Source organism: Vulpes lagopus, chromosome 7 (genome assembly GCF_018345385.1).
Source record: "Vulpes lagopus strain Blue_001 chromosome 7, ASM1834538v1, whole genome shotgun sequence".
Taxonomy (NCBI): Eukaryota; Metazoa; Chordata; class Mammalia; order Carnivora; family Canidae; genus Vulpes; species Vulpes lagopus.
The window spans coordinates 8,020,370-8,032,632 of NC_054830.1; the positions used below are offsets into that span (position 1 = coordinate 8,020,370).

At 45.6% G+C, this 12,263-nt stretch overlaps 1 protein-coding gene across 1 annotated transcript in view; it reads left to right on the forward strand.

Annotated features, from left to right (window-relative positions):
* The first annotated feature begins 3,292 nt into the window (after positions 1-3,292).
* Positions 3,293-12,263, forward strand: part of LDLR (low density lipoprotein receptor) — a 37,082-nt gene continuing 28,111 nt past the window's right edge. Inside the window, exon 1 of the mRNA XM_041762312.1 lies at positions 3,293-3,450. Coding sequence (XP_041618246.1) covers positions 3,384-3,450 — 67 coding nt within the window. The 5' untranslated portion in view covers positions 3,293-3,383. The remainder of the gene's footprint in view (positions 3,451-12,263) is intronic.

Genomic DNA, 12,263 nt, shown 5'->3' on the forward strand with positions numbered 1-12,263 from the left:
GATTGCATTTGAGTCGGCTGTTCTGTGTGTGTGTGTGTGTGGTTTTTTTTAAAGATTTTATTTATTTATTTGAGAGAGAGAGAGAGAGACTGACAGGGAGAGAACAAGCAGGGTGTGGGATTGAGGAGGAAAGGGAGAGGGAGAAGCAGACTGAGTAGGGAGCCAGACATGGGGCTCAATTCCGGGACCTTGAGATCATGACCTAAGCTGAGGGCAGATGCCGAACCAACTGAGCCACACAGGTGTCCCATCTGCTGCTCTGTTTCAAAGGAAAGACTGTCAGCCTGAGATCAAAGTTGAGTTCTGAATTATCAAAATCCCAACAAAAGTGGAATTCAGAAACAGTGCATCCCCAATATGGCAGCCACGCCAATGATGATTTCTCTTATTTTCACTTATTTATTTAACCCTTACCACAGCCAGATACTGGAGATAGAAGCAATGGTCTCAGCTCTCACGTGGCTAATGGGCATCGTATGGGGATAAGTGATGGTCCAGTAGATTCAGGTCCTTTAGTCGCACCTATTGGAAGGCGCAGAGGCAACTATAATTACCCACCCACCTTCTCTATGTAGCCTGCTGGGCCAAAGGGCAGGCTGTATCTGCCGTGGCTCACTTCTGGCAAAAGGCCAGGCTCCTCTGGCCTGAGCCTCCTAATGAATTAGAGGTAAAAACTGGGACATGGCAGGTTGTCCACCAGAATGAAGATTATGCCTCCTCTAGTCCTAGATGACTATGCAAGCCCAGCTACTTTGAAATGAAGTGGATTCTGTGGAAGGATTTTTGGTTGTTTGTTTGGAAAACTAACATTTATTATAGATTGAAGGTGTAATACAGTTTCCAAAAATGTGGCAGTGAGAATACCAGCATAAAAGATAAATTTGAGGGCAGCCAGGTGGCTCAGCAGTTTAGTGCCACCTTCGGTCCAGGGCATGATCCTGGAGACCCGGGATTGAGTCCCACATCGGGCTCCCTGCATGAAGCCTGCTTCTCCCTCTGCCTGTGTCTCTGCCTCTCTTTCTTTCTTTGTGTCTCTCATGAATAAATAAATAAAATCTTTAAAAATAAATAAATAAATAAATAAATAAATAAATAAATAAATAAATTTGAGTGGTGCCTGGCTGGCTATTAGTAGAGCATGCGACTCTTGATCTTGGGGTTGTAAATTCATGTTGGGTATAAATATGACTTAAAGATAAAAATCTTAAAAAAAAAAAGAAAGAAAGAAACTTGTGCTAAAAACAACCTTATTCATCATTGGCAGTATTACATAACAATTTTCGTGGATTATATTTTAGTGCCTTCAAGGAAGGTTTTCCCTGAAAAGAAGAAAAAATGATGCAGTTATAGCCAAAAAAATAAAAGAGTACAAATCCATATATGGTGTTTACTGAGTGCCAAGCATGGCTTGAATCACTTTATACATTTATGTATTAATTTACTTCTCACAACAACCCTATGAGCTAGCTGCAAATGGAGTCTCCAGTAAATTGAAACAGAGAAGTTAAAACCAGCATGACTCCATCCTTAAGGCAATATATGACCACGCTTAGGTGTTGAAGGGACAGGTGGGGCCTTGCAATTTCCAAAGACAGATCAAAGGGAGACCTTGTCCAGGGTTAGGCATCACTGAGATGTTCTTTACTGAGCTCTCATGGCCCTTTGCCAAGCCTGCCCTTACATCTCTGTAGAACTAGCTTTGAAGACATATTAAGCTAAGTCCCTTTCCAGAAGAGAACTCCCTCCTAATAACTTCTTCCAGACCAGCTGGGGAGAAAGGGTCCCTCCTGCCCTATGAATAAGAGAAAGCTGGGGTCTCAACAGAAACTGAACTCACTAGGTGTTGCAATTTTTCTGAAGGGAAATGAAACCTAGTGCTTTTAACTGACCCCTCCGCCCCCCCCCAAAAAAACAAGAACAAGAAAAAAGTCCCACATGGTAATTGGAATGGAATTTGATGATGACATTCATAAATGTGGCAAAAACTCCCAGACCCTGCCCATCCTTACAGATTTTCCCAGGTGATTACTAATTATCTCATTTGACCCCCACATGGAACCTGTCAACAAGGGAAGCGACCATTATTTCCTCCCCTTTCCATGTCGGAAAAGCTCATTTACTACCCAGGGTCTGCCTGATTCCAAAGCTGGAACTCTAAACTGTTCTTTCTTTTCTTTCTTTCTTTCCTTTCTTTTTCTTCTTCTTCTTTTTTTTTTTTTTTTAGATTTTATTTATTTATTCATGAGAGACAGAGAGAGAGAGGCAGAGACACATGCAGAGGGAGAAACAGGAGCCCAACGCAGGACTCGATCCTAAATCGCTGGGCCACCCGGGCTGCCCTAAACTGCTCTTTCTTTCTAACTCTAGATTAACCATTCCCACCTCCCCCCCTCCCCCAGGGTTCAATTGTCTCCTTTTTGCCTCTTTTCTGCCTCCTCTCCTGGGTTTCTCCATAAGCCTGCTGAGAGGTTAGTACACTCTGCCAAGCTCAGTTTGTAAAGCCCCAGAGAGCTCTGCTTATTCTGGGGGGCGGCGGGGGGGTGCCCTCCAAGACTGCCAGAGCCTTCCTGGGGTTCAGGCAAGATTCTCACACATGCCGTTTTGGCAAGTGGTCTTGGCAACCTCATGAATCCCAAAAGAGACTGATTCTTAAAAGCTGCTCTCCATCAGTTCTCTGTGATTAGGGCAGTTTCAAAGCTAAAATCCATTTAGTTTTTATTTTGCTTTGGGAAGAGGAAACACTCTGTTTGCTCAACTCCTCCTAAAACAATAAATCAATATTTATGTCCAGACCCCGACTGGATGGATCAATTGATTTCAGAGATGTTTTTGCTCCTATTCGTCCAAGTGCTGGATCCCACAAAACAAGATCAGTTTTAGGCTGAATATTTGCTAAGATTTTGTTTAAATTCTTCACCAAGTACTGTTTAGACCAATTCTGACGAATGGTCTCAAAAGTATCTAGGACTAAACTCCGTTAAAAATCTAGATATACGATTCCTAGAAAGGAGAAGGCAAGTAGAGGGAAGAGGGGGTAAAGTTTCGGACAGGTCTAGTTTTTCCTTTGGAGCCAGAGGGGAGATGGTCATCAATTAGCCTATTCGATGATTTGGAAGCAAGGTTTGGAAAAGCCTGGAATCCAGAGACAGGGCTTCACGGGTTAACTAGCCCTGGTCACATCGGCCGGTCGAAACTCCTCCTCTCGAAACTCCTCCTCCCGCAGTGAGGTGAAGATATTCAAAAATCACCCCACCGCAGACTCCTCCCCCTGGCGAGGAAAGTCTCATTGAAATTCTGCAAATGACCGGGGCCCCGCGTGCAGTTGCCGCCCGACCGCGCGAAGCCCGGGTTTCCTGCACGGCAGCTAGCGGGAGGCTGGGAGCATGAGACCCGAGGGCTGGGGGCTATGCTGGGCCGCCGCCCTGCTCCTCGCAGCGACGGGGGCGGCAGGTAAGGCTGGCTCCAGGTTCCCGCGTGAGGTGGGGTGACCTCCCAGAACTCGGGGACCCCCTGGATAATTCTGGGGGGAAGCGGAATATCACCCCGTCCTTGTGAGATGTGTGGGGAAAACGGCACGAAGTCCCCAAACGGCTTGGAGGGAGTGATGATGGGACTGCGAGGCTTTGGGGATGTGGGGGGCGTCACGAGAAGCGGGGCGAGGCTTTCCCTAGAAGTCTCCGCCGGATGGGGCCCCCCCCTTGTGTTCCTCAGAGAGGGACAGCGGGCTCTCCAGCCCTAGGGAGGCTGGGACCCCTCATCGAGTTATTCTAGGGTGAGGGCTGCCAGAAGCCCGGTGGTCCCTGCGGACGCCCCGGGGCGGCTTTGTATCGCGCAGGGGCTCGGCTGGAGCCCAGAGCCGGACGCAGACCTTCCTCACGGGCTCCGCACGCTCGCTTCTGCCGGTGGCCGCCGCCTGCGGCCCCGCCCCCGGCCCCGAGGGCCAGTCCCCGAGCTCCCATTGGACGCGACTGGAACACGCGAGCCTCGAGCCACTCCCCTCGGCCAATGGGAGGCGGCGGATGCGAGGGGCGCGCGGGGCGGGGCGGGGCTTGGCCCGAGGTGTGGCCGGGGACCCACCGCACCTGGTTCCGGTGAGGCGACCGCGGAGTTCCTCGCGCCCGGCCCGGGTTCCTGTCACAAAGCGGCCCGCGCCTCCGCGGCCCCGGCCCGGGTGGAGTTCGCCCTCCGCGCCCCCAGACCCCTTTAGGAGCCTCCGCTGAAGCGCGGCTGAGAGACACGCAATTCGCGGGGACCCTCCGCTGGGGCAGGGCCCGGGCGGCGGCAGCGTCACACGGATCCCTCGGGCTGGCCTTGCTCGCTCAGACGCTCTGAACGGCTTTAGTGGCGGCTGTGCGCACGGCGATGTGCCCTTGACGGGGGCGTCCGGTTTAGATTTGGTGATGGGAGCAGTTGGTGCGCCCTCCCTGAGGTAGCCTCCCTGAGGCATTTGACCTCGTCCTGGGTATCAGAGAAGCGGGCTCTTTTCCAAGCTTAGAAACAGCCGCCCATTAAAGAATTGGGGCCCATTAAAGAATTGGGGTCACCCGATCGCAGGATGGCAGGAAACGTTTTTTATTGACGGGAGGGGATTGGGCGGCCTCGTGTGCGGAGATTTGAACTGGGTGGGATTCCTTCCTCCCCGTGACGCGTCAGTTTTCTCCGAGGGGAGGAAGGGAGGATGCTGCCTCCCGGTTGTGTGGACGAGGGAGTGCAGCTTGTCAAGAGGCGTGTGATTGACCTTGTATTTCAAACGCCTATTGACTCCATGCCTGAGGAAATCGTGGCTCAACTCTTGAGCAAGATTTGTCACTTACTTACTTTAGTTTCGGCTTTCCCCCTGGGGTTCTGATATAGCCGCAGGAGGAGGAGTTTTCTGGAACTGTCTATGTGGCCGGGCTGGTTAACCCCTGAAGCCCTGACTCCCATTCCAGTCTTTTCCAGAGCTGCTTTAGAGCCAGCTGCTTGATCTGTCCAATTTTGGTAAACCTGGAAGAGCTGAGCCCCGCCCCCACCACCCCAAATTGAGAATGCACCTCCCGAAAGATCTTTTTCCTTTCTCTCAACTTGTATTTGATTTTTTTTTTCATCCCTAAGCAGAAATGATGACAGTGAAGTCTTGAGCAAGATGCGTTGCTTGACTTTAGTTTTCTCTCTCCAGGAGCCTCAGTCCTGATGTGTTCCCCAGACTCCTGGGAGCTAGCAGCAGCTCCTTCTCTGGTGTTAACAGGATGATGTGTATTTGTAGCAGTCCTGGCTGCTCCCGCGTGCTCCTTAACATTTTGGGGGGTGTAGGGAGATGGAAATTCTTGTTCTTTATCCTTGGAAATGGAAGTTGTTGGAATCTGAACTGCATGCCTTCCCTCAGCCAGATCAAAACCAGTTAACAGTTGTGTGCGGAGTATGGAGTATGCCCAGGGTACACCCAAAAAACTCTACGCAGAAAAGTAGAGCACCTTGCAAAGAGTTGTGTCTATTTTAGCAACGTGGGCCAGGGAGATTCATTTAGTCATTGCTGGGCATACTTTTCTTCCAGGGCAACATTGGAAAAAAGACCGGGAGAGCTTTTTTTGAGACTGCGAACCTTCAAGGGGAATTATGTGGCTCATTCTGTCTTTCCAGGATATTCCTGCTCTTATCTGTAGGGTTCCTCCCTTGATAAGATCCAAATCTAGATGCCTTTGTTGCTCAGTGCTTTGATGGCCCTTCACATTTCATCTTAAATACATTAATAGCATTCACACTTTCTGTGGCTGTCAAGCACATGACATTTGTTGCTAAGATACCGTGGAGGTAACCAGCAATGAACAATCACAAAAATCAAACCCTCCCCAAAGGAGCTGACAACAGCTTCCACAGAGATCACCTCTGAGGAAAATGCCTTGGCATCCCCTAGTTTGGAAAAGCCTGCTGGAAAATTGATTTTTCATTCATATTCAGCGGAGTCTGTTTGCTCCAGCTGTTTCTTTTTTTTCAAAGAAATAATTCTATAATTCTTTTGGGAAAGATTTTATTTATTCATTCATTCAAAGACACACAGAGAGAGGCAGAAATAGGCAGAGGGAGAAGCATGCTCCCCATGGGGGGCCTGATTTGGGACTTGATCCCAGGACCCTGGGATCTGGACCTGAGCCAAAGGTAGACGCTCAACCACTGAGCCACCCAGGTACCCCCTATCTATAATTTTGATTTTCCTCAACAACTCTGTTCAGTAGTATGGGGGAAAAAAAACATCGAAAGCATTTGTGTGCTGGAGAAAAAGCAGAAATGTGTATTCTCCTTTTCTGTTTCGATAACCTTATTCCTGACTTGTCCTGTGTGACAGGAGAAATTTACTGGCTAAGTTTTGAGATTTGGACGCTGGAGGGTGTGAGTGTGTGCAGTTTTTGTATAATTTTAGGCATCCCCAGCCTGAGGAGAGATGGGTGGATGGGGGATGCTCTAGTTTGCTTTTACTGGAATGCAAATGAAACTGACAAGGAAAACACAAACCTCACTTCTGCAACAGGGAGGAAGCCCTGTGGTTTCTTTGGGTAGTGGTGCTTGAAACAGGACTGATTCAGTCCCCTTTCTCAGAACGGTGTTGTGTGCTGTGGGGACAACCTTCTGATGTGCTGTCTCTTGGTGCTTGCTGTTCCTGATCCCTGTCCCCACTAGCCAGGCCATGGGACTTATTGATTTCCCAGCTGACAGTTGCCTGGCTGCACCTGTAACAGTAAAATCCATTAGCTTTTCATTCAAACATTGTCTGGAGCTGTCAGCCAGCTATTGGACGACCTATCCTGATAAAAAGTAAGGGTAGGGTTTTCCTGTTGGTGAGGTCTTCAGCCATCTTTGACTAGCAAATATTTGGAGAGCTGTTGCCAGGGTGAAGACATGGTGTCCAGGGAAAGGGTTTATTATTCCTTATCCCTCTTTAAAGGGCCTCAAGGGGTTATTACTACTTCCAGTCTTTCTGGCGGTATGTTTTGTTGGTAAAATAGGGCTTTGTGCAAAGGTTAGGAGGCCAGAGGAGTGGATTAGTGGTAATGGAAGTTGTGATCCCCTAGGAGAGGAAGATGTGATAGAAGCTCCTCCTCCAAGATCCTCATTGCAAATGCTCTGTGCTTGAACTTCCTCTTTAATTTTTTTCTGAGAGTCCTGGAATTCCAATTGCTTTTTACCCACCCTGTGTGCCAGTAGCGAGAAGTGAGTCATATCCGGCTTTTGGGACAATTACAAATCAGTTGTGAGTCATAAGGGTGTAGGGTGTATTATAGAGGCAGCTCTGAGGGAGTCGTTGTTCAGATCAGTAGTTGGGCAGTTCGATTATTGGTATGTGTAACTGCAGCACATTCCAAAGCTCAACACATTCCCTTCCCTCTTACTTTCTCCTCCTCATTCTCCTTAGTCACCTGGGCTGTCCACTACGGCCACCTCAAGCATGGCATCCTTATAATTCAGTTTCCCATTTCTTTAATTCTTCTAAGCACTCCTTGTATTTCTCTGAGCCACCCAGGTGGCCCTCACCCCCGTTTGCTTTTTAAAATGGACAGATAGGGCAGCCCCAGTGGCTCACTGGTTTAGCACTGCCTTCAGCCCAGGGAGTGATCCTGGAGACCCCGGATCGAGTCCCCCATTTGGCTCCCTGTATGGAGCCTGCTTCTCCCTCTGCCTGTCTCTCTGCCTCTCTCTCTCTCTCATGAATAAATAAATAAAATCTTTAAAAAAAAAAAAAAAGTTAAAAAAAATAAAATGGACAGATATTAAATGAACAGCTCATTGAGTTTTGGTAAATGTCTACCTCCATGAAAGCACTTCCCTTTAGGATATAGAACATTTCCAACTTCCTAGAAAGTTCCCTGGTGCCTCCTTTCTTGTTTAATTACCTCCCCTACACACTAGAGGCAACCACTAATCTGATTTTTATGCTTAGAGATTAGCTTTACCTGAACTACAACTTCACATACTCTTGAGCAAAAGAAGCCAGGCAGGTAACGTTCCAGAGATTCATCCATGACAGTGCATTCACCAGCCGGTTGTCCCCTTTTATTGCTGAGATGTGTCCCATTGGATGAACAATCACCTGTTTTTAACCTGATGTTATGTCAGCATGTGTGCAGAGCTCCTTTTTGTTATTATGTTCCTTAATCCTCAAAACAGTCTCACAAATAGGGACTCTCCCCTGTTTTACAAATGAGGAACAGACCCAGAAGGATTAAGTCAGTAGTGCAAGTCAATCTACTTAAATGACCCAGAAAGCCATTTAAACCTAGGTCTGGGGGCACCTGGGTGTCTCCTAACATTAAGTGTTAAGCGTTGGCCTTCATCTCAGGTTATGATCCCGGGGTCCTGGGATCAATCCCCATTCTGCATCCCTGCTCAGCCGGGAGCCTGCTTCTCCCTCTCCCCCCTGTTCCTGCTCTTTCTCTCTCTTTCTATCTCTTTGAAAGAAAGAAACAAAAGTTAAAACAAACCCAGGTCTGACACTCACTACACTGCCTCTCAGGGAGTCTATGTGAAAGGGCTGGGTGAACCATCAAAGTAGAAATGATAAAGGGGCTCATATTTGAGAACTGCAATACATGGGTGCATACATACATAAATCCAGACACACCTCATTTTTTTTTAAGTTTTATTTATTTGAGTCATCTCTGCACCCAATATGGGGCTTGAACTTACGACCCCGAGGTCAAGAGTCGCTCGCTCCTCTGGCTGAGCCAGCCAGGCGCCCCCAGACATACCTCATTTTATTGAACTTTGCAGATACTGTCTTTCTTTACAAATTGAAGGTTTTGGCAATCCCTCATGGAGCAAGTCTATATTTTTCCCACAGCTTTTGCTCACTTCATGACTCATCATATTTAATGTAAACATAACTTTTATATGCATCAAAAAAAATAAATTCGTTTGGTTCGCTTTATTACAATAGTCATTTTATTGTAGTGGTCTGGAACTGACCTGTGATATCTCCAAGATATGCCTGTATGTAAATAGTTAGATAATATAAGTAAATTAAAAATAAGTAAATATATAGTTATTTTAGTTAAAATAGCTTTTTTTGGGGGGGTGCGCTTGTGTGACTCAGTTGGTTAAATGTCTGCCTTCAGCTCAGGTCATGATCTGCCTGTCTGTGATCCCTATGTCAGGTCTCCCTGCTCAGTAAGGAGCATGCTTCTCCCTCTCCCTCTGCCCCTCCCCACTCTTTATGTTCACTCACTTGTTCTTTCTCTTAAATAAATAAAAATCTTTAAAAATAATAGTAAAAACAGCTTTTTAAAAAGATTTTATTTTTATATAATCTCTACACCCAATGTGGGACTTAAACTCATGACCTTGAGATCAAGAGTTGCATGTCCCACCAATGGAGATAGCAGGCACCCCTAGGGAGGTCATTTTTAAACTGGGTCCCAATGTCCCTGGCCCCCAGGACCCCCCCGGCCCAGGTTCAGGATTAGATTTAAGCCTGGCTGAAGTGTTCAAGGGGGTCTGGAGGTCTCTAGCTTTGTCTACTCCTATTGGAATGACCAAAGACATCAAAAGATACTTGGAATAGTTAGACAATTGGAGTAACAAGCACTAAAGCCAGGGACATGCAGTGACTGGTGTGGTTATTTTGCTTGATTATTTTTTCTTTCTTTTTAAAAATCTAAAAAATAAAGCATTTTTTGAAGAAAAATAACTCTGAAGTGAGCTGGCCATTATTCCCTATGTGGAAGCACAGATAAGATTCTATTTCTTTTCTTTCTTTCTTTCTTTCTTTCTTTCTTTCTTTCTTTCTTTCTTTCTTTCTTTCTTTCTTTCTTTCTTCTTTCAAGATTTTATTTATTTATTTATGAGAGACACACAAAGAAAGAGAGGCAGAGACATAGGTAGGGGGAGAAGCAGGCTCCATGCAGGAAGCTTGATACGGGACTTGATCCCAGGACTCCAGGATCACACCCTAAGCCAAAGGCAGATGCTCAACAGATGAGCCACCCAGGCATCCCTCTTTTCTTTTTTTAAAAAAAGATTTTATTATTTATTAGTGAGAGATATAGGCAGAGGGAGAAGCAAACTCCCTGCAGGGATCCTGATGCAGGACTTGATCCCAGGACTCCAGGATCACAACCTGAGCTCAAGGCAGACACTCAACCACTCAGCCACCCAGGCGTCCCAATACTATTTCTTTAAAAATAGGGCAATAAGGAACTATTACAAACTATTCTGCACATCCTTTTTCTCCCCAGTTAGAAAATGTGATGGGCAGCTTTCCGTTTTACAACATAAGATGACTGACTTCATTTTTTTCTTTCTTTCTTTTCTTTTTTTTTTTTGACTTCATCTTTTTCAGTGGCTGTAGAGAATTCACATTATTATCATCTACAGATTTTGCATACATCACTATATTACCTACAGTTAGATATAGATAAACCTTTTTAAGTTAGGTTGTGTGTTAATTAGGGGTGCCTGGATGGCGCAGTTGGTTAAGCATCTAACTCTTAGGTTTCGGCTCAGGTCATGATCTTAGGATCATAGATAGAATTGAGCCCCTACTTTGGGCTCTGAGCTCAGTTGGGAACCTTTTTGAGAATCTCTCTCTCCCTCTGCCCCCCCCCCCCCGCCATGTCCTCACACTCTCTCTCTAAAATAAATAAATAAGTCTTTAAAAAAAAACCCATGCATTTATTATCTCACAGTTTCTGTGAATCAGGAATTTGGAAGTAGCATAGCTAGATGTTCTGGCTCAGGGTCTCCCATGAAGGTGCAATCTGGATGACTACAAGGAAAAAAAAAATTGGGCAAGCTGGGAGGGAGCATTGCAGCAGACAGAGCTGCAGGGATTTGAGCTCTGAGGTTGTGAAACTTTTATGGGATCCAGTACAGAGCCAGGATATGGGTCACAAGATTCATTGTGAAGGGGGCAGAAAAAAGTCCCTTCCACAGTGTTGTAATTCACACTGTTTTGGGGCAGGGGGCAGTTTTTGAAATCTGGTGACCTCAAGGTCATCACTGCCTTCCTTGCTTGTAGGGAAGCTTTCAGATCAGCAATTTATGGGGAAAACAAATGTCTGCAGGTGTGTGTGTGTGTGTGTGCGCGCGCACGCATAAGGAAATGGGATGGAAGGAGTGCTGGCCATATATCCATGAGATTGGAAGGGAAGTACTAGGCAGGTCCTTTTAATTAAATAAAATAATAAAATAATCTTTAAATAAGTAAAATCTTTAAATAGCCTTTCTATTTTGGAATTAGATTAAATTTACAGAAAATTGCAAAGATATTGCAGAGAGTTCTCATGGGCCCCACATGCAGATTCCCCCAATGCTAACATCTTATAGACCATGGTATATTTGCAAAAACTAAGAGTTTAATGTTGGCATATTACTATTAACTCTAGACTTATTTGGATTTCGCCAGCTTTTCCCTTTCCTCTTCTAGGACCCAGTCCAGAATTCCACTTTGCATTTGGCCCTAAAGTCTTTCATCATAGTCTTAACTAGTTGCTCTCCAAACTCTTTGAATTACATACCTCCACTGGTAAAACAAAGCAAAGCACAGAGTATGTTCTCCCCAATATAAATTTTCATTATATACCACTATAACTGGTATGATATGACTCCATAGAAAAGCAGAGATGTTGAACAGGATGAGCTTAAAAATACGTAACACTTCTTTTTTTTTTTAAGATTTTATTTCTTGGGCAGCCCAATAAATTAATTATCTTTGTGCAAAATGAGGTAATGATTAAATTTTGTACAAACCATTAAACTATTATTTTGGTTATGGCTAACATTCAAAATTGATTGATAAAAGGAAAAACAGAGGTGCCCAGGTGGCTCAGCAGATTAAGGTTCTTACTCTTGCTTTCGGCGCCTGTCACAGCCTCTGGGTTGTGGGATCGAGTCCTAAATTGCTTGGTGGAATCAGCTTGGGATTCTCTCCCTCTCTCTTTCTCTCCCCCTCTACTCCTTCCCCTGCTCTGTCTCTCAGATAAAATGAATGAAATCTTAAAAAAGAAGAAAAAGAAAAACGATCTTTCTTTAAAGATTTTATTTATTGAAGAGAGAGAATGAGATGGGTGGGAGTCAGATAAAACCATTAAACTATTATTTTGGTTATGGCTAACATTCAAAATTGATTGATAAAAGGAAAAACAGAGGTGCCCAGGTGGCTCAGCAGATTAAGGTTCTTACTCTTGCTTTCGGCGCCTGTCACAGCCTCTGGGTTGTGGGATCGAGTCCTAAATTGCTTGGTGGAATCAGCTTGGGATTCTCTCCCTCTCTCTTTCTCTCCCCCTCTACTCCTT